General features: G+C 42.1%; 1 protein-coding gene across 3 annotated transcripts in view; it reads right to left on the bottom strand.

Annotated features, from left to right (window-relative positions):
* Positions 1 to 27594, bottom strand: part of inpp5a (inositol polyphosphate-5-phosphatase A) — a 182477-nt gene that overhangs the window by 39579 nt on the left and 115304 nt on the right. For all 3 annotated transcript variants that reach the window (XM_019882042.1, XM_019882043.1, XM_019882040.1), the window contains exons 9-11: positions 19221 to 19305; positions 1438 to 1533; positions 346 to 420 (exon numbers count right to left, since the gene is read on the bottom strand). In XM_019882042.1, coding sequence (XP_019737601.1) covers positions 346 to 420; positions 1438 to 1533; positions 19221 to 19305 — 256 coding nt within the window. The remainder of the gene's footprint in view (positions 1 to 345; positions 421 to 1437; positions 1534 to 19220; positions 19306 to 27594) is intronic.

Raw genomic sequence — 27594 nt, 5'->3', positions numbered from 1 at the left:
CCCAAATTATCAATCCCAACAATATATTGTGACAAAATGTCACACTTAAGTGTTGGGGTTTTTTGCATGATTTTACACTTATTAGAACATTGTGTGAATATAAAAAAACACAACACCTTAAATCAAAACAAACAAAATAAATCCTCATTTGAAAGCCATACAATACAATAAACACCGATGCTATTAGAATGTACTGAAAATCAATGTGAAGTGCGGGACAACGGCCACCATTATACGTTGGGGGAAAGAAAGTCTATATGGTCAATCAAAGAAACTTAACCTGTAATAAATGACTTGGAATGATGGAGAGTGAATGAACATACAAAAGGCATTTCAGTGACTTACCGAGGTCCCATTGTTTTCACGGAAAACGTCTTGGTTGACATAACTAAAAAGCTTCTTTTCAAGCTGAAGGACGACCTGAATCGGTGGCGAGAGAGAGATGGACCTCTGATTAATACCATTACTAATGGGAAGAGCACTTTGTAATTAGAGCACTAATGAACAGCGCCGTGCTGCAGTGTTAAGCAGTTCATTCTACACGCATGTATGATACCCGTAATAATGAAGGCCATTTAACAACCTGCCAATTACAAGGGGGGAGGGGGGAATACTTGTATTACTGATCAAGTTTGATGAAATAGAATTTATTTTCACCACGTTTGGATTTGCAAATGTGGAAATTTCTGTTGAATCTCAATCATTAAATTCCCCAATATTGACCAGTGAGTGGAAAGCCGATGCGTAGAATATATGTTCATTCATTCATTTTCCGAACCGCTTCATCCTCACTAGGTCGCGGGGGGTGCTGGAGCCTATCCCAGCTGTCTTCGGGCAGTAGGCGGGGGACACCCTGAATTGGTCGCCAGCCAACCACAGGGCACACAGAGACGAACAACCATCCACGCCCACACTCACACCTAGGGACAATTTGGAGCGTTCAATCAGCCTGCCATGCATGTTTTTGGAATGTGGGAGGAAACCGGAGTACCCGGAGAAAACCCACGCAGGCCCGGGGAGAACATGCAAACTCCGGACAGGGAGGCCGGAGCTGGAATTGAACCCGGTACCTCTGCACTGTGAAGTCTCCGTGCTAACCACTGGACTACCGGGCCACCCCGCGTAGAATATTTATTTGAATCATATTTTTATGGTCAGTGAATGACATGAATATAATAGTTTCATTTTATTTAAGCATGCCAAATAAGAAACGCTACTCCTCTCCAGTCCTTTCGATGCCAATGGCTGGTGAGCTAAAACATGTTCTACAAGTGGACAGAGAGTATTTTCTGATGCAATTTTCTGGTGTGACAAACGACTCAATGATCTTACAGAAGTAAAATCTTAAAGTTATTTTAATTCAATCTAAAATCAATGTCGATCTTATGAATAAAAAAGGGAAGGTCCACATTCTGGCAAATATAGCATTTGGCTTACCTTTCTGTCATTGTCACTTTCTCTAAATATTAACTTGTCGACTTCATTGGTGTCCGTGGTTCTTACTGTCTGCATGGTGGCGGTGGAACAGAGAGTCTGAAGGTGAAAAAGGAAGAGATAATACCACGTTAACGCGTTAAACTTAATCATATTAGATAAGATAAAACACCGTAACTGTTGTACCGACTAAACCGCACGCACGCACGCACGCACGCACGCACGCACGCACGCACGCACGCACGCACGCACGCACGCACGCACACACTGACCCTATGGACTGTGTATACGTTAAAATTCCCCTTTGTGGACTCTTTTAACAATTAGTTAAACATTGGACCATCTGTGTTTGAAGACAGTTGAATGAAGTAATCCCTGAGCCAGTGGTTCCCACACCAAACAGCAGAGATTGGATGAGCTGATTGAAATTCAAAGCACAGATTAGATAATCGGGTCAAGCCAATAGAGCGAAGAGAAAAGGCCCTTTGAACTCAAATGTCCCAAATCAGTCCAGCTTTGGCCATGAAGAAATGTCCTGACTGGCACACGAGGCTCGACCAAAAACCGACTTGCCCACTACATCGCCTCCATTTTGCCATGTCTGGCTCCGTCAAACCACAAGTGGGCATTTCTAAATCTTGAACAAGTCGCTCCATCCTTCACTCATTTAGGCAATTCAAATTGAGGGTCAATATGGTCACCTGGCAGCCAAATGCTAATGTGCTTAAGTGCGCTTAAGCAGATTTGTGCAATGAATAGGGCAAAGAAGGCACAAGTGAGAGGGGCAAGAGATACATTCCCTGTCAACACAAGTCATTGTTCCAACAAGCACGGAAAATCTTTTTTTTCCCCGACTTTTGGTAAGCATTTTTTTTTTATTCTTACATTAATAGTCATGCTTTAAAATTCATTTAACAATCAACACTAGGAATTAAAATTGCATTCACTCAGTTTGAATTTATGAAAATTAAAAAAAAAAGAATCATTAATTTCTATTTATCAATCACAACATTCATTTATTGATTACATCAACTATTTAAATAAATATAATAACTGTGAGTGTCCTTATTGGCTTCGTGTGTCCCACAGCATATTTTTTACACCGATTTCTTTTTGTTTTTTTCCTCACATATTAGGTTTTTGAGATATTTACATTTTTCTCACCTTTCAAAACTTGCGAAGTTTGAATTTTTTCATGTGTTGCAATTCATAGCTATTTCGGATATAAATGTCACATGTTGCTGAACCTAACCTTTAATTCATAAATATTACTAATATTACTTTATAATCATCATCCTCGTCATGATGATGAAAACCTGATGTGCTAGAGAAAAAAATGAGGGCATATTTGGAATCAGCCCAAGAAATTCTCAGAGAAAAGTTTACTTGCATCTCTATTTATATAAAAAAAATAAATTGTAAACTTGACCTGTATAATTTATTCATTGCGAAGCCTAACACTAAGATGTGTGCGTCCATTTGGACGAAACGGTTTTTAAAAGGGCTACAGTGGGTGTGTATAATTAGTTAAAAAAAAAAAAATTAAGACTTGAAACACAGGCATGAGACTTTTATTTTGATAATTCAGTTTGTTGATTGTTAAAGTACACAAAAAAATCTAATATAAATGTTAATCAAATTTGATAAATCTTGATGAAAAAGTAATGCATTGCAGGTTTTTCTGCAGATGATAATTGCATGATTGTGGCAGTAAATAGGGACGTTCCTGTCACAGCTCCCCCTCCTCACAAAGACTCACTTCTAACTTACCCTAGTGCTCCCGTTCACAGGGTCTGGCTCACCATAGACCAAAACAAGGAACTTGCTCTGTTATTTAATGCCGTATCAGTGCAGTGAATCCCCCCATTACGACGGACTGGCCATATTTTTAAACTCATCATTGGAATTCAAAAGCACATGCGATGTAGAGACACTTTCATTGATCGCCAGAAGTGATATTACCAAAGGAAGGGAGGATATCTTGACTCATTTGGGCATTTTATCAGATCCTGCAAAGTGACTTGGCATTACATTGCTGCATTATGTGTCACAGGTCAACAATGAGTGTTTGTAGAGGGCCAGAAGCTGGGGGCTGGGATGGGAGGTCGCAGAGAAAGGCGCTGGCTTTATGCATCAATGGAGGATAATCTCATGACTGTCGCAGGAGGAAGCGGCTGTTTAAAGGAGCTCTCTATTCCAGCTGCTCCTTTTAGTGGAGAGGTTAAAGCAATCTGCCCCACTTCAAAGACCAAAGACCCCCACACACACGCGAGCCTTCTGTCTCTAGTCCTTCTAGCAGATGGAGGTGAAGCGCTATGCCAAACTTAAATACTGACAAACCCACCCACAACATATTTGATCATGTCAATGAGACCTACCATATAGTACTGACCATGCATTGTATTGTTAGTCGTAATATCGATGAACGGGTCTATTCTAAAACATTTTCATACCCCATGAAGTTGTGGGGGACGTTGTGTTAAACATAAAAAAAAAAACAAAAAAAAAAACAATACAATGATTTGCAAATCATGTTCAACCTACATTTATTTAAATACTAAAAACAAGACCTTTGATGTTCAAACCGAGAAACTTGATTGTTTTTGCAAATAATCACTAACTTTGAATTTTATAGCTGTAGCGCATTCCAAAAAAGCTGAGACAAGGTCATGTTTACCATGTGATACGTCACCTTTTCTTTTAACAACATTCAAAAAACATTTGGGCACTGAGAACTTGAATTGTTGAAGCTTTGTAGGTGGAATTCTTTCCCATTCTTGTTTGATGTCCAGCTTCAGCTGTTCAACAATCCTGGGTCTCCGTTGTCGTATTTTAAGCTTCATAACACACCACACATTTTCAAAGGGAGACAGGTCTGGACTGCAGGCAGACCAGTCTAGTACCTGCACTCTTTTACTACAAAGCCACACTGTTGTCACATGTGCAGAATGTTTTTTTGGCATTGTCTTGCAGAAATAACCAGGTGCATCCATGAAAACGTCGTTGCTTACACGGCAGCATATTTTTCTTCAAAACCAAGCATCAATGGTGCCTTTAGAGATGTGTAAGTTACTCATGCCATGGGCACTCACAGAGCTCCACACTATCATAGGTGCTGGCTTTTAAACTTTGCATCCATTACACTCCGGATGGTTCTTTGGCTCTTTGGCGCGGAGGACACGATGTCCGCAATTCTAAAAAACAATTTGAAATGTGGACTCGTCAGACCACAGGACATTTTTTCACGTTGCATCAGTCCATCTTTGATGAGCTCTGAGCCAGATAAGCCGGCGGCGTTTCTGGGTGGTCTTGATAAATGAATTTTGCTTTGCATAGAGTTTCAAGTTGCACTTGCGAATGTAGCGCCAACCTGTATTGACTGACATTGGTTTTCTGAAGTGTTTCTGAGCCCATGTGGTGATATCCTTCACACATTTGTCCTTTTTTAATGCCTGAGGGATCGAAAGTCACAGGCATTCGATGTTGGTTTTCAGCCTTGCTGCTTCCATGCAGTGATTTCTCTGGGTCCTCTGAAACTTTTGATTATATTATGGACCGTGAAAGATGACATTCCTAAAGTCCTTGCAATTTTACATCGAGAAACATTGTCCTGAAAGTGTTTTGACTATTTTCTCACCTAGTTGTTCACAAAAAGGGGAACCTCGCCCCATCTTTGCTTGTGCATGACTGAGCGATTCAGGAAAGCTCCTATTATTTCAAATCATAGCAATCACTTGTTCCCAGTTAGCCTGTTCACCTGTGGGTTGTTTCAAACAGGTGTTTGTTGAGCATTCCTCAACTGTTTTGTCTCATTTGGCACCTGTCCCGGCTAATTTGAAATGCATTGACGCCATAAAATTCAACGTTTATCATTCTGAACCAGTGGTTCTGAACCTTCTTAGATGTACGGAACCCAACCAGTTAATATGCACGTTCAGCGAACCCTTCATGAGTGAAAAATAAATATATATTTTTTTTTTACAAATTCAAGATATAAAAAAAAACCGCATTAATTAAAAACAGAAAAAAGTAAATAAAATTTCAAGGGACAAGTATACTTTTTTTATTTCATTGTACGAAGTACTATCACGACAGTCACACCTTGACTACTAAGCGAACAAAATTTCCCACAGCACTGATTGGACAAGCAATGTCATGTGATTATCTGCAGCCAGTGATGGCCAAGCGGGCGTGTCATAACTAATACAGTACACATGTTGAGTTGGGGGTGTCTTAACCTCCATGGGAGAGGCTCCGTTAAACCCCTGAGACCGATTCACCAAACTCCTTAGCTTCGATCGAACCAGGTTAAGAACCACTATTATGAACATTAAATGTCTTGTTTTTGTAGTGTATTCAATTAAATCTAGGTTGAACATGATGAGCAAAATATTGTAAAGTTTGACCATCACTCGTCAATGTGGTGGTTGTTATTACTTTGGCTAATGCTATCTTGGTTGACAGTTGAAAAGCTGTAAAAAAGTCAATGGACTCACTATTTTCCAAGATTCTTAGACACGAAGGCTGAAAGTAACTCTAGTTCCAATATGACAAGTACATGGACGCTTGCTAGCGATTAGATGCGGATGAGAATGAAAACGCAAACATGCATGTGGCAGTAAATTGTAAGGAATTTAATTTTATATTCACCTCTGGGTCCCACAGACCGCAATATTATCCCACAATGTAACATTGGAAACGTGCAGCCAGAAACGCTCAGCTGGCCACAGCATTAGGCTAGGAGAATTACATTTCCAGGGGAAGTAGATCAAGTTCTGGTATGACACAAACATAGATGCCTGCTAATGATGAGATGCGGGTGAGAATGACAACACCAACGAAATAGGAAGAAATTTCAAGACAATCAACTGAAAAGCTGACAATTAATTAGTGTTCTAATTTGTGTTCCTTGTTAATTCATCCCTGTTGAGGACCATGCATATTGCACTGTGCTCTTTGATTCTTTTGTGAGCAGCTGTTACATTACACTACCCCTAGGGGACAGGCCGTTTTAACTGAATTTAATTGAAAACTGAATATATTGCGGTTAATCACACACACAAACACACACAAATAGAATACCTCCCAAATAAAAGCGGATGTCACTTTCTGATAGTTTGTCATTGTCATCAAAGTTAAGGGTGAATACACAATTTGTTTATCAAGGTGTAAGAATGTTACTTAAAAGCATTGCAGGAACCATTGAAACACATTTTATGATGGGAAAAGTTTCACCCTCTGATGGGTTGATTCAAATGTCATACTTTCCAACAACTAATTTGAAATTCAAACTAATCTGGTCAAGTGCAAAGGGATTGATGGTCTCGGTATTTCTCCAAGCAGCATGAAATAAGGCCAGTGATTGATCCATCTTTCTCCCTTATCCTAATCAAGTAAGAATTATTCAGTAACGACCCATTCAGTTTATTTACAAATCAGCTTACTCTGGTCAGACGCTTGTGTACTCGACTGTGCAGCGGGAGAGACAAGATGAGTGGACAATGAGGTAACTATTCATTCTTCATTAGCCCTTTTTGTCAGCGAGGGCACTGGCATTGTCAGAACGCGCTATTATTTTTGAGATGGAGGTTGCCAACTAAGCAAAGGTGTGCCAGACGTGCTGGCAGGTTCAACGTGAATTGCTGAGCACCCTGGTCACTTTTGCTCCATTTGCCATCGTTCATCATACCAATTCTGCATGCATGATTGCCATGTCTGCCCGAGTGGAGTTAGAGGGGGCCGTTCAAAGTGGGTATCAACAAATTTGGCCTTGTGCTTTACAGCTAGCTATTACACAGAAAAGCCAGTAAATCAGTCGCGACTCTCCCCACCCAATGTGACTGGACACAAGCCAGAGTCATCCACTCTTCCCTCCCCGTGGCTGGCTAATTTAATGCTTCCAAACAAAGATTAATCACTGACAAACAGAAGAGCATTGTGATTCAAAATGGAGGTGAGGTGAGAGTGGACACATTATCAACAGCAAAGTTAGCCTGCGCGTGACCCAGCGATCAACTGTTGACCCTCGTAAGGCTACCCGCTGTCGTCCTTAAAAGCAAGTGACGCAAAAACTCTCAACTCTTCCTGTGAACCCACTGGACTGTGTAATGGTGAGTTTTGTTGGCAATATGTGCACCGTAGGAGGTCTTCCAGCCTGCCACGCCCTCGTCAAAAACGAGCTCGGAGAGGTAAAAGGGCATGTGAGATCGTGATAATGTGCCCTATTTATCTTGTGCGTTATAACATCTGGGAAACTTCTCTAAAAACAATGGCCAGCATTGAGGGCTGCCATTCGGGTTTTACCTTCAGAAACCAGCCAAAAAGCATTTGTCCTCTTGGAATAGATAATAGACAGGCCACAAATCATTCAAGACAACAGGACGAAGGGGTTGGTGAGTGTGTGAGAGAGAAACCCAGTGTATGTCTATGTTGTGTGTGTGTGTGTGTGTGTGTGTGTGTGTGTGTGTGTGTGTGTGTGTTCCCCCCTGGTATTTAACTTCTCTGCTGGCCCATTCTGCAGGGCCCCACAGGACAAATTGCCCAGCATGGATGTCTTTGAAAGGCAGTGCGGCGCGCAGAGAAAGCGACAGGGCTGAAACACAGGGAACAGGCCCATAAAAATTCATCACTTTGACCCCAACGACCTCCTGCAACTGGGGGGGTGGTGGTGGGGAGGGTTCACGCACACACACACACACACACACACACACACACACACACACACACACACACACACACACACACACACACACACACACACACACACAAGAAGGCGCACAAGCCAACCAAACTTACACTTGACGTTTCAAACCACTATTCTAAAACGTACTCCACACACTTTGAACAGTCTTGCACTCTTCGGTTAACCCTGTCCTATGAGATAAGTGAAATCCCAAATGTGGAAAGGCTCTCCTTCAGATATTCATCGTGACAAGCACAATAGGCATGGAAAAGCGTTCGACACAGGAAAAGGCCACCAGATGCTTCATTGTGCCTCTGCCTCTGTGTAAAGTAGCAGCAGTAAAAGGAGGGTGGGTTCTTCTTCTGTGGCGCATTAGCCCCAGTAAGAAGGGGTCATTGTCTCAAACCCGGGCTCTTGACACATTACGGCCACCTGTACAAAAGCGAAGCTAATGAGAGATTTAATTTGCGATACCTCCCCTGCCACTTATAGTCAGCATTTTGAAACCAGCCGCGGCAGATGTCTCCAAGACTGTTTAACGTACCCACTTCTCCCAACCTCTCAATAATGCCATACATGCGCAGATTACTCAATAGCTGCCTTAATGCAGCAACCATTTGCATGCAGTTAGCTGCGGTGTTTCTGAAAGCAAGCTTTGTCATCAGGAGTAGCCGCCAGCAAAACTGTCAGTCATGTTTTGTTTTTTTCAACAATGCTCTATTAAAAAGAGCATTTGTCCCGTTAATGAGAAAACAAATTCATGTCCACCTGTGCCATGGCCATCGAATCACATTTAAATATAGCCAACAGAATCACTATTGATGGAGTATGAACACTTACTAAGCACTTAAAAAACATTGCACTCATTTAATTTACCTATCCCACCGTAGCTCTAGTTAGGAATCAATTAAAGGAAACAGATAGTGAGGTAATCTGTTGCTGCTGAGTCAATTACTGGATATCGAAGAGGCGCTCGGTGATTAGTGATTATCCAATAAGAATGCAGAGTCCGGTGGGTTCATTACTTGGCATTCGACAAAGAATGGGATGGAACAAATACTAAAGCAAAAGGAAAAGTTGAATACCTAGCTTTAGCGGCAAGACAGACAACACGTAGATTAGTCATTCTTAGCGGAGATAAAACACAGGAGGAATTTGTCCTTTGCCTCCCACAATTTCCAGCTGATTTCATATAGGCAAGTGACCAGCTTTTTCAGTTTAAGACCCCAGTGAGGCATAAAACCCCCCGTTCACACACAAAGAACATTGATTCATTCGAGCACCACCCTTTAATTTCTTTGCATCATTTCATCTTAATGATGGGCTTGTCTACCCGGGTGAGAAAGAGGTGTAATTCAGCCAAGGAAAAGGGAAAGAGGAAGGTACTGGAAGAGGGGTGGGGTGTTGACACCCCAGCACGGAGCGCTAGGCAACCATCTAGTGGGTGGGCTTTGTGATACATTTTACCAATTTTTCATGCCCATCCCTCTTGATGTGACCCCACTCAGGGCCCTTTATGCGGCTGACAGCTCTGCGCAGGAAAACATGCTGCCGCTCTGATAGCATGAAATCGGGAACAAAGACCCCCAGGGAGAGGAGAAGGGGGCCACTGAGGCCCACTGTGCTCCGGTCCCGCCTGGCTCTGGCCACAAACAGATGTTAGGCCGGCCCTGACTCTCTCAGACCCCAAAAAGGGAGGTCCTTTCGGATAAATGGGCCTGAAATACATTGTTTTGGGCAACCACTAAGACAAAAATGGGAGCAGATCCCGAAAAGGGCTGGTCAATATGTCCATCACTGATAAATCACACAAGGAGGACTAAAAGCCCATGAATTCTAATGTGGCCCTTAATGGGCACTCTTAAATATGACGGGATAGTTGCGAGCAGGTGTGAGTGGAGCTTAGTAACTTAATGTCAGTGGGCTGAGCTGATTAAAAGCTCATGGTGCCAACACTGAGTTTACAGCTGAAAAACAATGAGCCCTTCCAGAGAAGCGCCACCGATGAAGATGACATTAAGTACACACAGGGAAACAAGGCTGATAGGACGACCGATTCGAGGTTGACAATAAAAGACAATTTATTCATTACTCATCATTGTCCTCGCTCACTTTGCAAAGGCTTGAATTCAAGCCATTAAAACACCATGAGGTAAATGTTTTGCTCAAGTGAATGGGAATTGTGACCGACTTGTTGAGTGAGCAGCCATGTGTAGCTTCTCTTTTACAGACTGCTTCTTTGCATATGCATGGGGCCAACTCAAATGATGACAATGTGGGAGACAGAAAAGGGGATGCCATGTGCACATGCAGATGCACAGCCACCACAGACGACACACGACTTTGGAAAACTGAGCGATGCGTTCGTGAAACTATTTTCTTCCTTGTAAAAACATCTTAGCTTAATAATGAGTCGGGGCCTAGTTGATCAACTACAAAGAAAGATATAATGACTTGGCAGAGGAAATTCTCAAATATGTCAACCTGTGGATTGTAAAACATATCGAAAGATCAATGTATCGACGACAATGTTGTATTAATAACATGGATGCACGAAAATAAATAAAAACGCCAAACGAGTGAGGCAAGACCGAAAACTGAAAAAAAAATGTCCGCAGCTAGATCAATTTCTGCACATTGCCAAATCTGTCTAAGGCTATGTTATTACCACAGCTCAATTCCCGTGTTTTTTTTTTGCCTAATGTGTCATGTATCAGAAGTCTTTCCCTTATCCGACCTCAGGCCTCTTTCTGATGTAGATCTACAGTATAAATTGGACATATGTCCGATGCGAAAACAAAAAAAAACAAAAAAAAACAAAAAAAAAAAAAATCACAATTGGGCATCACGTCCTGCAGTGTGAAGATTATGAGGGTGAGCTCTCTTGTTCCTTCTCAGTGATGCACATGTATTCACAGCCGCTGGAGAGGTAGTCCCAGGTAGCGCATGACATGAGAGGGCATTTTCACTCACATCGCATCCCACGGAAAAAATCTTGTCATGTCCCAGTCCCAAACCATTGTTAAAAAAAATAAATGCTATCCCGTCCCACTCCTGTTCTGCGGCCATTCAAAATGACACCGATTTCTTTACCACTCCCACTTTGAAGTCCAGCTACAAAACAAACAAACAAACAAACAAACAAAACAAATAATTGAAAAAAATACAAGTAAAGTTGCACATTACTCATTTACTCAGAGTTTGACGCCCCCTTTCCTCCTCATGGACTGTCAGCGGTTCATCCCGTTCAGATCCAATCACGTGATTTAAGGTAAAGTTTACTCACATCCCATGGGAAATCCCGCGGTCTGCCCGTGACTCGTGGGATTCCTGAAAAAATGTCAACTTCTAATCCTCGGCAGCCAGGAAGCCTTCTCGCCCCAGACCAATGCGGAATTCTGGCCGTATTTCAAGGCCGCCCGCCTCTGCTCAGTTGAGGATGTCAGAACATGCGTGCATCATCACATTTCACTTTGCTTTGATGACGTACGTCTTTCGGCCCAAAACTAAATGCGATCGGATTTTCCTTGCGTACCTAATTGACGTAAAATCATTGAATCCTAGTATTCTTCAATGATAATAACAACAGCAACACTTTTGACAGAATCACTAACTAGAATATGAAACACTTTACACAATTTGTTTCCCATGTTTAAGAAGGAAACAGTCATGTTTAAGTTACCAAATATGGCTCTTTGTCTGACGATGGCTACAGCTCAATCTCTACTATTACTATATCTAGAAAAGAGCAGTACAGTACTGAGCAACAGGGGGGTGATATTATACACCTGACTGGGCCCAAATCAAGGGCTAATAAGGCCATGCTCCATCCCAGGCCCTGTTAGTGCCAGGCTCTGCGCTCATCCTTGGCTTGGCCGGTCACACCATCTTGCTGTTGGCATGGTGTTCCCAGCTGCCAGTCACAGAGGCCCCCGCCTCTCAGGACACAATGGCAATAGCATAGCTGGTGCCCAGCTCAAACGGCCTGTTGTTAATGAGCGGGACCAACAGAAGCCCTTGCTTGTTCTTTCTTTGCCAGCATTTTAATTATATGGACATCACTTCCAGCAACGCTGTATAGCACAAGTTAAACCCTCATAGCTGAACTCTTTTTTTTTTTTTCTGTGTCTTCAACGCTGTATTCATTAGCATCAGACACAAACAGAGAAGAAAGAGAGAGAGAGGGAGAGAGGGAGAAAACAGACACTGTTGTCGAGAGGGAATAGTCTCCTTCTATATCCAGATGGGTTATCTGTGATATAATGGTTCCTCATTGTGGTAGATTGGACTGTTTCAACCAGATAATATGCCTTCATTGTATTGTTAGGAAATCTCTGACATCAACTGTGTGGTAATAAACAGGCATGGGTCAAATGGTTGGTGCTAATAACCCTGTTTAACTTGCATCGTGCAGTCAATGGGTGGCGTTAACTGCATCCAGACAATTGAGATAGTGCCAGAATTGTTGTCTTACATAAAAAAACAGCTAATTTGTTAGTAGGCTAAAGCAAACCATCTAAAGAATCTACAAATACGATTCTGCCCAGCATGACCTTGCAATAAATACAAAATCCCTTATGTCTTGTTTGAGGATGTTCACTTTTATAATGGCTAACAAAGAAAATAACCAGAATTAGGTGATAAAATACTCTGAAAATATTACCGTATTTTCCGCACTTTAAGGTGCACCTAAAAGCATTCCATTTTCTCAAAAGCTGACAAGTGCGCCTTATATTCCGATGCACCTTATATATGGATCAGTGTTTCTTGGACGTAGTATTTTAAATGTTCGGGAACGCGCTTTGTTACAGCTGCAGCAGTTGTGAAAGCTTTATATCAATAAAGCTGTATTGGATTGTATTCCATTTAGCGCACCTCCATCTAGTGGATGCATAATGCAACCACAGCCACTATTGTAGTTTCTCTTCTGTGGGCCTTATAATGCGGTGCGACCTATATATGAAAACAGTTTTTAAAATAGGCCATTCATTGAAGGTGCGCCTTATACTCCAAAGTGCCTTATAGTGCAGAAAACACGGTACAAGTATTTGTCACATTGACCATAGTCAAAATCTATTAATAAATATCATCTATTAATAAATGAATTGTTATCATTTAATATCAGCTTTAATTGGACAGGATTTTTTTTCCGGAATAGTCTGAAATCCTGCTTCAATGTCCGTGTTATATTGAGCAGTACAATGCTGTCCGCAGTAGTTGCCACAGCAGAGATTGTTATTGAGGTAGCTCAACTTCCCCTAACTAATGCCGCCCTCCTTTGCACTGCACAACTGAAACCGAATAAAAAGCACCTCTGCCGTTTGCAGCAAAGTACTACACACCCTTTTGACCAAGTTGCATCAAGACACAATTCACCAACAACCAATTCTACACAATTGACCAAATTCCTCATGATCAATGAGTTGATTACGAGCCCAGCCCTTATAAAGTACATGAAAATACAATGGTGAATGTGTGTTTACGTCCATGTACAGTGTCCGCAGTATCTGTAACCATGGATCTTTAAATATAGGACTGTATCTGGAGAATTGAAGGAAGTCAAGTCCCTGGTGTTTTAGTGGGGGGTGCGGTGGGGTTGCACAGAACAGAGGCCCAATCAGTGCTGGCCCGCTGGTTAATGGATGGATGGCCCCCAAAATTAATTAGCCTGACTAATGTAGTGTACACTTAATTACACTCGCCGGCTTTTGATTTATAGCTGGCAAGTAACACACATGCTTGTCAAAGACGGGCTAAAAGGGAAAATTGCTTACCCGTTACTGATACAAATTATTTACTCAGACTAGGTTCAACAGCCACGACAATAACCACAAACTAGTTAATGAACATGTTTGCAATATCATAGACAGCTGTGCAAATTTGCAGTGCGTGGTGTACGGAACATACATTCATACAGACTTGATCAACTCTCAGAAAAAGCAGTTTATGATTGTTATCAAATAACTACTGTATACGTAATAAAAAAATGCTTTGTTTGGCATCAAACACAACATGACAGAATGGCCTTAATGGGTGCGTTCATCGTTTGTCAGTACTTGCTAGTTATGTTATATCATTTGTGTGTGTGTGTGTGTGTGTGTGTGTGTGTGTGTGTGTGTTTTGAATAATCTCACTCTGTAAAAAAAAAATGAATGATCTATCATGTTAACCCATCATTAAAGGGCATTTTACAGGCATTCATTAGGGAAGGCGCTCGTCAAGGGCCCCACCTTTAATTTCATGCTGCTCAAGCAAGAGAAAAGGTGCAGGACAAAGGAGAGGAGATTGATGCCTGATCTGTCCCAGTGCAATTCCAGCAAAAACAGACAGGAGGTGCTGATTCAAAACACTCTCAAGATGAGCCGAATGAAATCTATCCATGAAGCGACAGATCGGGCCGATTCACACAGCCCCACAGCATGTCATGGGGACAGTAGATCAAGTCAGCAATTAACCCTCCCGCCGGCCCCTATCAATCCATGAATTGGGGAAGGCTCACCAGCGCCACACAATCTCTACAGATATTAAATTTACATTCTATTAAGTTTAATTAGGAGGGATTTTAAATATACTAGGAGTCGAGGCATCGAGCCCTGATCTTGTCACCAATGCAGTTGATTCACGACTACAGGCCACATCAAAGACGCGCACATTCACATGCACAAACATGCACACGCTTGCGCTCGCTCACACAACCCTCGAATACTTCATCTTGTACTTCTTTCTAATTGTATTTAGAAAAGTGTCTAGAACATTTATGCGTGAATAAGGGGGAAATATTGCTCTAGGCGGGAATGTTGGTTTCAAAGTAATATATTTGCTTGCTGCTGAGACCAGCTGCTACCGAGCAATGCTATCATGAGTGTATTGCTATAAATTGTTAAAAGTATTTGGTGAAATGTCTGATCACTGCACGCACGCACGCACACACAAACACACACACGCACATAAATCACTCAAATCTGTATACATGAATGAAGTATGCTCTAATTGAACAAATACAGCAAGTGAAAATGCAGCCTACTGTACTCTACTGTGCTCCTGTTTGCAGCTGAACGGCTTGTGTCCACACTCACTTGGCATCAGAAGTCAGTCTGTTTTCTTGTTTTTACCTGTATGTTTTTACGCTGCAGCAGACCCACAATTTGCGATGGATAGGCCATGCATAGTGAATTTCTGCTAATAATTAATGCCAAAATGCAACTATACAGTGGGATTTTAACCATACTTTTAACCTTAAATATACCTCTAGTGATGATCCCAAATTACTGTACATCAATGGTGCTGACTGCCAATGCTCCTGGATCTGCTTGTGCTGGTGGGGAGCTGCTTTGTAGTCTGCTGGCTCCAAGCATCATCGCAGTTGATGCAACAGTGACTAGCAGTTAGGTGTTGACTGACATAAAACTGCCAGAGCCATGCAGTGACAACACGAACTCGGGATCATAGATAGGTTTAGGGATGTTCCTTTCAGCTGTTGTTCCCGGATGCCACTGGTTTTAATGCAATAATTAGTCCCAATTGACTCACACTTAAGAAGCCAACATAAACATGGCCGCTGCCATCTTATCGATCCATTCCCGCAGTCAATAACAAATTCAACACGGCGGCTGCGAGATCTGTGATTGGGTGGGCAAGTGTTTGTCGGCACAACAGGTGTTGCTGAGTGGAAGTTTGGTTGGTAATTTTCTGACGATTTGCCATATTACAATCTGCAAATAGCTGAATTTGTAAATGTCGGACCGCTATTCAGAGTCATCTCCCAAACTTCAAAGCAGTCCCTTTACCGTTTTCATGTTTCATCAGCACTGTAGCAAAGCATGATCAAGCCAAAGCATGAGGAGAGGCGGGTTGGCGGGGACTGGATGGGCTCCAGGCTGCTCAGCCCTAACATTAGTCTCCACGTGGCTGTGTCCTTTGTTTGCCAGTCAAAGGGCCGCTGAATGGAGGTCAATTGAAACCAATTCCCTCTGTCGGACACAATTAATAGGGTTGCCCAGGCTGGAGAGAAGGGGGGCTACCATAGGTCTTTGGTTTCTGATCCTGCTGCAAAAGCATGGCAGGAATTTGCCACCTGGAATTTATCCAGCGGCAATAGTAAGCCTACCTCTTTTCAAACCTATCTCCTTTTTTGTACACGATGATACAAATATTTTTAGCTACCGCAAGTAAGGATGGGAGACAGGGGAGTGTCTAATGGTTGTCTGCAGTCAATTCGCCCAGAGTGCGCCAGCAATGGCGAAGGGACACGGTGGAGCCTGCAGCTAAAGAGAAATGTGCAGGAGTCTTTTCCCAATTAGCGATTCTGGGGCCCGCAGATGCAGGTGAGTGTGATGTCGCCCAACAATAAAAAACATTTTTGTTTGACGTATCTAAAACCTACAAAACCCTTAGCATAATTTTCTGTGAGCTGCACAGCAGAGGAGACAGTGAAAATGAGAGCCAGCCTGCGTGTGTCTTCAGACGAGATGGGCGATCGATCCAGTTAAACACTTGGGTGGATGTGCACTAATTGTCCACTTGACATTAATTGTCATTAGAGGCCTTAAAATGGTCAACTGACCGTGAGTTACATCCTGTGCCATGGTTGCAAACCATTTGTTTATTGGTGACATCACAGCTCTCTCAGTCGCTAATACATAGGTCACTGTTAAATCAGACAAGTTGACCACTACATTGGACGGGTTTATTTGAAGTGGAGCAGCTTCTTTAAGGCAGCTAGATGACATCATAAGCTGTTTCTCGTGTTGCCACTAAAGGGTCAGTTTGTTTGAGAAACAAACATTAAGACCAACAGAAATTATCTCTGAGTTTGAGACGGTTTCTGTCCACAGGTCTATTTCCTGAACCTCAAAAGGCCACCTACGTTGGTGTCACACCCTCTTAAAGTGGGTGTATCGATCCGAGTCTTTTGGCCTTAACAAATTAGTTGAGATGAGTGTGTGTGTATTCACACTGGATGTGAATGGGGGCCAAGGTGCATATGAAAGGAGAAGTGTAGAGGGGAGGGGGGTAGAGATGGACACATAGTGATGCAAGCCTTACACTTCCCTGGAAAAGGGGTCATGACCCCGACCACACTCAAACAGCATGTCAGTGTGTTAGAGACAAGGAGTGGGTTCCTGCTTACCTACCACAGAGCAGAATGGACAAGGAAGGAAACATGAGGGGAGTGATCAAGATTCGGTACACAGGTGTAGCACTGAGAGGCTCAGAGTTGATACCATAATAAGAGATGGGGGCGCGGGGGGGGGGGGGAGTTGTAGCTCTAAAATTGAAAATGTTTCACCAAATCCATGTGATCAGTATCGTTGCCAGCATTTTAAAACCCTAATCGGAAAACCCCTCCTCTTGCTAATTAAGCCCCAATCCCAATGAGCGGCAAATATTTGCGAGTGTTTGCAAAGGTAGCAAATGCACTCTCATCAGGGTTCGTTCAAGGTTGCAAACGGTCACCAGACATTTGCCTGTACTTTTCATATTGCCCATCCCAGCTGTCTTGAATCCACTACAAAGACAATATTTCATTTAGCAAAGAATCAACTTTGAATTTTATAGCTGTAACACATTCAGAAAGAGCTGGAATAGGGTCATGCTTTTACATCATCTTTTCTTATAACATCATTCAAAAACGTTTGGGAACCAAGGACGCTAACTGTTTAAGCTTTGCAGGCAAAATTGTTTCCCCATTCTTGCTTGTTGTACAGCTTCAGCTGTTCAACAGTCCGGGGTGTCCCCATTGTCGTATTTTACGCCTCATGATATAGATCTGCACTGCAGGCAGGCCAGTCTAGTACCTGCGATCTTTTACGACAAAGCCATGCTGTTGTAACACATGCAGAATGTGGTTTGGCATTATCTTGCTGAAAAAGACATTACTTGGATGGCAGCAGTGGTTTTTCTAAAACCTGGATGTACCCTTCAGCATTAAATAAATAGAGAGAGAGAGAGAGAGAGAGAGAGAGAGAGAGAGAGAGAGAGAGCTGTTGCCAGTCATTCGGCAAACACGTATTCACACTCAAATTCATACTACTCACCCTCACATGCATACCAAATGACAATTTAGACTTATCAAATAACCTAATTTGCCTGTTTTTGTAACGTGGGACGAAACTAAAGTAACCAGAGAAAAACCGTGCAAGCACAGGGAGAACATGCCAACTCCACAAAGGAAGGCTGGCGCAGGCCAGAGCTTGGATTCAAAACTCCTCATTGACTGTAGGTGGTTCTGGAATGCATCTGTGAGGTATCTGTTTTCTGCAACTTGGTTGACCACTTTCTGAGGCGATCTACAGGCCTCCTAGTGGCTTGATGACTACCCTGCACATGGTTTCTCCATGTGTACCACACAGAGTGAAGTCCTTCCTAAGCCATTTGAGCAAAAACCCTCCATTCAGAAAATTTCCCCTCCTCCTTTCTCTCATGAATGGCCTTCTGTTGAAATGAACAATGCCCACACCTTGAACAGGGCCACTGATTCGAAGACCATTGTACTCAAGAGGAGGGAGAAGATCGTGCAACAAGGAGCTCTCCCACTCTGTTATCAACGAACACCCCTAGTCTCCAGTGTGCCTTTATGACTTGTGATGCCACTAACACCCCCTCTGAATCTCCTCTTAGGAGAATGCTGAATGGCTGCACTACCTTGCCTCTTGCTGGCCTCATTTGCACCAAGAGAAGGAGAAAGAGGGGAGGGTGCAGGAGAGGAAGGAACAGAGAAAGAGCAGTGAATGGGAGCATAACATAACAATGCACTTGGAGGCACAGTGAGCAAACACAGCTGGACCATCCACAGTGAAACCTTTAATGAGTCATAACTCTAAAAAGACAGTCATACTAAAGCACTTTAACTACTTTATATTGCAGTCCCTCTCTCTCACACACACACACACACACACACACACACACACACACACACACACACACACACACACACGCACACACACACATCACAATTAGCTTGATAGCACATTACATTGCTTGTATTAAGTGTATTAATGGACAGCTGTGTCCATATTTCACCCATCTCACGGAGTTATTCACACAATTAGCCTGTTTAGCATGTTGACTGCTGGCTCATCAAACACAATAGAAGAGCACTCACCTCAATAACTTGTTTTGAGTCCAACCTGAAGTTAAAATCCCCAAAGACGAAATATGGCACCCTTTCAAATCGCTGGTCCGTGATCCTGCAAAACATTACAACCACTTGATTGCCAGAACGTTTGGAGCCGGATGATCTGTGATGGACACACATGACCTGAATGCACGCAGGAAAAAGTTCATGACAGTCCACGGTTTAATAGAAAACATTCCCTCTGAAAAAATACAAAACGTGTTCATATATATTTTTTCAATAATTCTCCAATAAAAATGATTTAGGGTCTACTCGGGATCATCTTTCCACTGCTTTGACCTTAAACTATTTAAATGATGGTCACAGCACCATCTTGTGGTGTGATTATTCTGACATTTTACATGATCTATTTTCCAATACATGTTTTTCTAGCCTGGCTCAGTGAATGAGCGTTATTGGTGAATCACAGCATAAAATATGCTGAACATTAAGAAGATGGAGGAAAAGAGAAATAACATAAAAATTGGATACAAAGCAGATTTATAGCACTTACATCGACGGCAAATGCTGTGCAATAGCTCGTAACACTTCAACCCAAGAGAATGGAAGACTTGAAGCTAATATATTGAGCTTTAAAAAATTTTTTTTTTTTTACGAAAAATCGCAGGAAGCTAAATGGAGTAACCTACATATTATAGAGCATTGTTGTCTTTTGAAAGGAGAGAGCGTATGCTCGAATGATGTTAGTACTGTACATGCAGCAGGAGAACACAGGGAGCGGGTGTGGGGCATAGCCATGTCCTCCCGGAACTGCCTTTGGCTCATTTGGCTGATAAAACAAGTAAACAGGCTCTCGAATCAAAATAATTATGAGTCAGATGACCCCACAATTTAATTAAGAGATCACTTCATTTGATAACCTGCTTTGATCCTCACGCTGATCAGTTTTTGAAGTTAATTCACTTTGACTTAAAGTAGAGCGCACTGACTTGAATCATAAGAAGATACATGTACATCTCAGAGACAGCACTGAATTTATCACCGTGCAATCTCAGCTACATAAGAGAGCCTGTAGATAAGACCAACTGCCTTTGTAGATGTGCTCTCGATCAGTATTTCCAGACCTTTATTGGCTCAAAATATGCATACATGAAATAAAACTTTTGAAAAAAACTCATCGTCCACCACCTAACAAAAATTTCCAAAAATATCAACACTGGATAAAAACTGATCATCTTGTCTCACAAATGTACTTAACTCAGTGTGAAATTTGAGCCTGTTTCATTGAACACAAAGCTAAAGCCATGACGTACTTTGTTGAATAAATGGCAAATGATTGATTAGAACTTCTGCCATCTAGTGGAATAGCTTCGAAGGATATTTAGCCCTTTGTGGATGCGAGCCCACGAGGTTTTTGTGCCTTTTTGTTGAACCAGTTGTCTTCATAACGTCTTCCATTTATTGTTTTGTAATGCCATTTGTATTTATAAGTTTCATGTTAGTGTTCGTTATCAGTTCTCTCGGCTTGCCAATTAATAAACCCTGTATTCGCATGGACTTTGTATCATGCTTCACGCTACATCCTGAGGGAGCTACATATGGATCAATATTCTGATTTCTTGGACATAGTATTTTAAATGTTCTGTAAAGGACTTTGTTAAAGCTTCAGTGGGTGTGAAAGCTCGATATGAATAATAGTATTGTATTGTATTCCTTTAGCATTGCTCCATCTAGTGGATGCATAACGTAACCACAGCCACTTTTGTAGCTTCTATTCTATGCGTGGGCACCTTATAATGCAGCGTGTCCCACATATGAAAACAGTTTTAAAATGGGCCTTTTTAAGTGAAGATGTGCCTTATAATCTGAAGTGCTTTATGGTGCAGAAAATCCGTTACTTTTCAACAAAGAATTTGCAGTTTCTCGACAAGACTGTCATCAGTCCAAAGAGTGAATTTCGGCTTCTGCTTATTGAGGCAGGCCTTGACTATGCATTCTCTCCCTGGTGGTTGGCTGACCACTGTTAAGTAACGTTTGTTTAGATTTGCATACCAAGTGAATGTACAAAGTACTTAGTTGGCACAGTGGAGTTTAGGGCAATACAGTTGTTTCACAGGTTACGTACAAACAAATTTGATGAGATAACACCAATTACAGTCGAATTCAGCTGGGAACTGTGGCCTGGCACGTGTTCCAGGGGACAATCTTCAGTAGTAAACCTCTCTTGTCATCAGGTGTTTGGGACATTAACTATACACCCTAGGCCAGACATGTCCAGCTCCAGTCCTCAAGGGCCGCTGCCCCGCGCATTTTATATGTCTCCCTACTCCAACACGTCACCAAACTTTGAAGAATCCTGATAATGATCCTGATCATTTCAATCAGGTGTGTTGGAGAAGGAACACATAAAACACACAGGACAGGAGCCCTCTTGGACCGGGTTTGGACCCTCCTGCCCTAGGCTTTATTTAAAGGGAGACCAGGTCCTGCAGTGTAACACCCAAAACACTCAATCAAGCAGGAGCCCAACCTGAATCGTTTCTTTTAATCCAAAGCCACTGGCTACTTCTCTCAGTTATTTCCAACATTGCTTTGATGGTTTGGCGCAGGCTCTGGCCTCTGATTCCCAGTTCTCTCAACACTCTGGTAGTAGGCACTGCCACAAACACTCTGTACCCCACTTCCAAAGGTAAAACTTGTTTTCCAACCACTCTGTGGTGCTTCAGAGGGTACTTCCGTCCAGCACTGTTTTTTTTTTTTTTTTGTGCCCAAAGGCCTCATCTATTGAGTGTCTTCACAGGGTGTAGTGAGTTCAATGAAGTTGGGAGGCAATCTCTGAAAGAAAAATAGGCTTCCAGTCAACATCCACCAGCATCTTTCAGTCACAGGACCTACAGAGGTGATCATGCTCCATAGAAGTGTAGCTGCATTTGGCTAACTTTGTCCCTCAGCGAACAAACATGATTTGTGGTAGATTTTCCGCTGCTGTTGGGAAAGGCTTTGGAAGCAGTCTGTTTGCTCGTCGTTTAGTTTGATCATGGGAGGCAAAATAGAGATCACGATTAAATTTGATTGTGTAGCCCTAATAGGAACATCTGCCTCACAGTGCAGAGATCGTGGGTTCGAATCTGGCCCTGGCCTGTCTGTGTGGAGTTTGCATGTTCTCCCCGTGTCTGCGTGGGTTCTCTCCGGATATTTCGGTTTCCTCCCACATTCCAAAAACATGCATGGTATGTTAAATAATCACACTAAATTGTCCGTAGGTGTGCTAGTGAGTTTACATGTTTGTCAATGTGATCCCCTGCGATTGTCTGCCAACCAGTTCGGGTGTAGAATGCTTATTGCCCAAAGGCGGCTGGAATCGGCTCCAGCACGTCCGCGACCCTCACGAGGAGATAGCGGTTCAGATAATGGATGGATGGATGCTTTTCGGGGAGTCAGGTTTAATTGACAAATTCCTTATTAGAATAACTTGTCACTTATTTGTTGTGTTTTCCCAATAGGTAATGTTGGAAATCAAGGCAAATGAAGAAGCCTCTTGTGTAATTAATGACTCGGGATGCTTGGCTCACTCTCACTACTAATTGTGTGGATAAATCTCGCCGTGAACTTCCTAGGCCCCGATAACAATATATTTATGGGGCCGTAAAGCGAGAGGCCACTTCTTGGTGGTGGGGCTGTGTTGTAGCTGCCTGTCTTAATGCATGGTCACTTCCTCTCTGCAAGTCGGTGAGAGTGAAGGGCAGGAAGGTGAAAGAATAAGACATGGAATGCAGCTATAACTTTAACATTATATTATATTAAACTGACATGAGCCCAAAGGGGTTGGACTGAAAGGAGCAAGCAGGCTAAATGAGCTAATGAGTGTAGAGGGAGTATAGTAGCTAATTCCAAGTCTAATGCATAACGTTCCACTCTAGTCAAGAAGCCCAGCTATTTGCCAATATGTGATACTTATGTAATATGTGACTTTTTCATCACAGCACATATCCCCCCCCCCAGTCAGATCTGGGACACTTTTGTACTGTTGTTGGAGATTGGATACATTCTTCATGTTCTGTGATGCCTCATAGTGTAAATGGTTGTGTAGCGTTTAATCCGAACTTCACAAGTCGTCACATACTAATTAAACCATCTGATTTCCAGAAAATGATCCAAAATCATCCCACCATGTTATACACTAATGCTGAGTGATAGAGAAAAAAAAAACTTCCACCACAATATTGGCCATTTTATATCGCAATCACAATATACCACAATATATTTTCAAGCATTTTAATTGAAAAAAAACAAAACTTTTGACTTTGTTTTGAAGTGACATTAAACAGATCAGTATTAAATGATTTATGCATCCAGTCAGTGCTGCTATCTAAAGTTAGCAAGTGTAAAAAGGAGCAAAGTAACCTACATGCTGTATGTTTGCACAAACATAGATATGAATCTAAATAAGAGGTACAAAAAGTAGTGTTGGTGACAGAAACTGATTAAAAGAAAAAAGAAAAAAGAAAAAGATTAGCTTTACTGTAATGTAATTTTGAAAACTTTTATTTTGGAGATCTCAAAAGTAAAAAATGAAACTCACTACTGCATTGTGAAAACAAATCTCATTTGTAATATAATATGCATTCAATACACTCACTATATATGCAAACATTTTCTGAATCACTTTTCTGCAATATTAATATGCATCTTCTAATCTTCCAGGCAAGATCTACAGAAGGCCGATAACGATCCTGATCATTGAATCAGGTGTGCTGGGGGAGGGAAAAATTTCAAACATGGAGGATAGTGGCCCTCCAGGACCGGAGTTACACACTCATGACCCACGTCGTTGTCATGAATGAAAAACAAGAGGGGGACCAATACAGAAACCTGCGACTGAAGGTACACTGACTCACCATTTTTCAAACTCCTTCATTTAAACTAACCATTTTGAGGAGTCAAAAAAAATAACTGTTTCATGAAGCTAATTTGAAGCTTCATTTTTCCATGACTGGTGTAATGTCTAATTTTATTTACTGAATAAATGAAAATATATTGTGTCATATCATTATTGTGATATAAAATGACCTATAACGCGATAGAACATTTTTTTCCTCATCACCCAGCACAATCTCAATTTATTCTGTTACCCTTCATGGAGGGTTGTGAAAAGGCTGAAGACATTGCCTGTCAGATGTGAGAATTTCCGGATGTCTTTGGTTAGTGGACAATGTACCCCAAGTCTGCTGCTGCTGCTGCTGCTGCAAAAAAAAAAGGACAACCATGGCAGCCTAAACTTGAACACAAAATCAAAGTTGGCCTGTCTGAAAATATTGTGTGACAGCTATGTTTCCAAACTGCCTTGAAGAGTGTTTCAAGACTACATTCTGTAGCTTTATCCAGCTAACAGCCATGTCTAATACCCAAAACTTGGCTGTTTTGTCTGCTGGTGTAAGGTATCAGCCACAGGTCAGAAGGTAACATTCTGTTTACACGATCATTTCCTAAAGCACTCTTGCTGACCCGCTGGTGTGAAAGTTGACTTTTTTTTTCCCTCTGCCTTTGTGTGTGGAACGAAGAATTGCAACATTAGCTCCAGCTACTGGGTGTGAAAAGGCTCTGAGAGTGGGGGGTCCAGAGAAACCCTCCAACCCCCGCTGGCTGACCCTCACCCTTATCCGGGGCCCCCATTAGCCTCGTAATCACAGTTCATTCAGGCAAACTGTAACAGTGTCACTGACATTCTAGCACAAAGACACACTCCTTTACACAGTCTATAAACATGCTTTCTCCTGGCCAATTCATCGTGCAGTGACACTCCTGAAAAAGCCTCTTCACAAGGCCAGTTCTCACTGTGGCTCGGGCTTGGGCCTTCATTGGGCCTTCCTTTGGGGCCACACAAAGACAGGGGTCAGACACTAATTTATAATATGGCCCCCTCAAACTCTGCTCCCAGGCTCCTTAAACCACCACTATTCTTTTACTCTGCATCGAAATTGCTTTCAAACAAATACTTTGAAGGAGCTAATAGAAACATGTGGTCAAGACACGAAAGTCATCCAATACCGCAAAATGCAGACGTGTAGCCAAACGATATCAGGCTTAAAGCAGGCAGACAATCCCTCTCTCTCACACCCCAGTCAGTCAGTATTCCTCACTGCCTTCGAGCAGGATTATATGCCGTGATTGACAGCTAAACTGGGACGTAATAGACAACCGATACGGGATTAAGAGGGTGAAACTGGGGGCCGTGTCATGATTATATTGACAAGATGACTTACCATAATTTGGCCGGGCAAATTCAACTTTGCACACAATGGCTGGGCTGTGCATGGTCATCCATTGTAAGTAAATGTTGAGAATTTGGGAGAATGTTAAACATTGTGAAGAATGTGCTTGGTGACATCTTTCTGAATGGGTCAAGGGTGGCCCTGACAGGGCCTTTGACACTGCAGAGAAGGCCTTCACACAACACAACTGTTCTGCAACACCCACTCGAGCAATAACACCACACAGGAGAGAGTGAGCTGTGTGGGATGTTTCAGCGACACACAGAGGATAAGAAATAAGTCAATTAAATCAACACCAACAAACTGCCGATGCTGTCAGACATCCCAGGAACAGGTGGGGACAAGGAATGTGAATTTGACAGTTATTGCACACAGTAAAATAAATAGGCTGATGAAAATCAATATCCATATTTATGGCTTTAAAAATGTAATTGTAATTTAATTATATACAATCATTCAACTGCGATTGGCTGGCAACCAGTGCTGGGTGTACCCCACCGAGTGCCCGGAGACAGCTGGGAGAGGCTTATGCACGGCCGGGGGCCCTCGTGAGCATAAGCAGCTCCGATAATGGATGGATGGACAATTATTCAATTTAGTCAATGAACTAACAATCTCATAAATAAATACATGTAAAAATGAGATCTTATATGCATATTATTTTTAAAACTATCATTGAAGTTGATCATTGTAAACTGCGTGTGTGTAGCCGAGCATTAACCTAAGCTCTGGCCCCCCAGGAAGAGGAATTAGATCTACAGTGTGATTCGTCACATGCAGTCACATTGAGACACTTTGTTATATAATGGAATAAAGGAATAGATACTTGATGTGTAATTATAGTAGGATAAAACAAATTGGGCCCGCTTTTGATTCATAGAATGATTTGTCAATTGACGCTTTAAGGAAATTCATTGATGTGTAAATATTAGGTCTATCAAATGTCAAAATTTGTTGTATTACTTTGGTCCAAACAGTTCGTATAACACATACGTGAACACACCCATTTGAATAAATTCATCCTGGCTTTATCGAGGATACCCTCTGTGATTATCCAGTCCACCCTCTTGCTGCTCAAAATGTCTATTGGCTGAAGACTTGCCGGCCTCTCTGTGCTCTTTCAGCCTGTTGTTCTGGGAAAAGCCGAAAGGGAAACATTTAGGTTGTAGGGCTCTTTGAGACGCTCTGACAGTTGACTGATGACCGTCCATAAAATGACAAAGCATCGCTGTGTGGTAGCCAGTGTGGCCCACTGCCTCCCCATGGGAAACTAATTGCTTTGAATTGTTAAAGGCAACATTATTTTTCTGCCAATCACTGCCTTTCAATGGTCCGAAAATGAGCATGAAACAAGCCTTTTCAGCGAACAAAAACGGTAAATGTCCTCAATGTTGATCAAATTAACTTCAGCACTGTGACAATGGACTATATTTGTGTGAAAATAATGGCGTGTCCCGAAAGGAGCTTTTATGGTAGGATTTCACAGTTGTAATGTAAAACTATTTTCCAATGAATAAGGCTGAGCACTCTGAAAAGCCGTGGAAAAAGAAACAAACTCCACTACACAATGAGCATTTTCTTTTAAGGGAAAGTAAAATTAAAAAAAAAAAAAAAAAAGTATATTTTTATCTCACATGTCTTTACACTACCGCCTTCTTAAATGCGGTCTCGAAAGACTTGGGCTTGGTCCATCCTTTAGGAAAGTGCAGAAAAATATCCAACTGTAATAAAAAAAATGACTGCCTTCATAATATATATTTAAAACTTACAATGCAAAATGTTACAATTTTGCACACGTGAATAAAAATATGTAGCAAATGAGTTGCTTCTTGTTGCCTTTACTGCTTGTGAGAGGTTTTGCACAACAGCACAAGCTACAGAGCTGTGCGCTTTTAATGCGTCTCAGCATCGAGGTCTGGTCTGGCAAAGCGCTGTTCCTTCTCAGCATTGTTCCCCTGAGGCCTTGAAGCACTTTGGAGATAAACACCATTTAGCAGTTAAAAGAGGCACTGAGGAAAAGGCTTATCAGATCAGTTCTCAATGGGCCGTAAGCTGCATTATACCGCCCGGGCCCCAGATAAGGTGTTAGCTGAGGTTTGATGCCCAGTAGCACAGATCTGTCCTCTGTA

Source organism: Hippocampus comes, unplaced genomic scaffold, assembly GCF_001891065.2.
Source record: "Hippocampus comes isolate QL1 unplaced genomic scaffold, H_comes_QL1_v1.1 scaffold36, whole genome shotgun sequence".
Taxonomy (NCBI): Eukaryota; Metazoa; Chordata; class Actinopteri; order Syngnathiformes; family Syngnathidae; genus Hippocampus; species Hippocampus comes.
The sequence above is the reverse complement of the archived record's forward strand: the minus strand, read 5'-3'. Positions and strand labels throughout refer to the sequence as shown.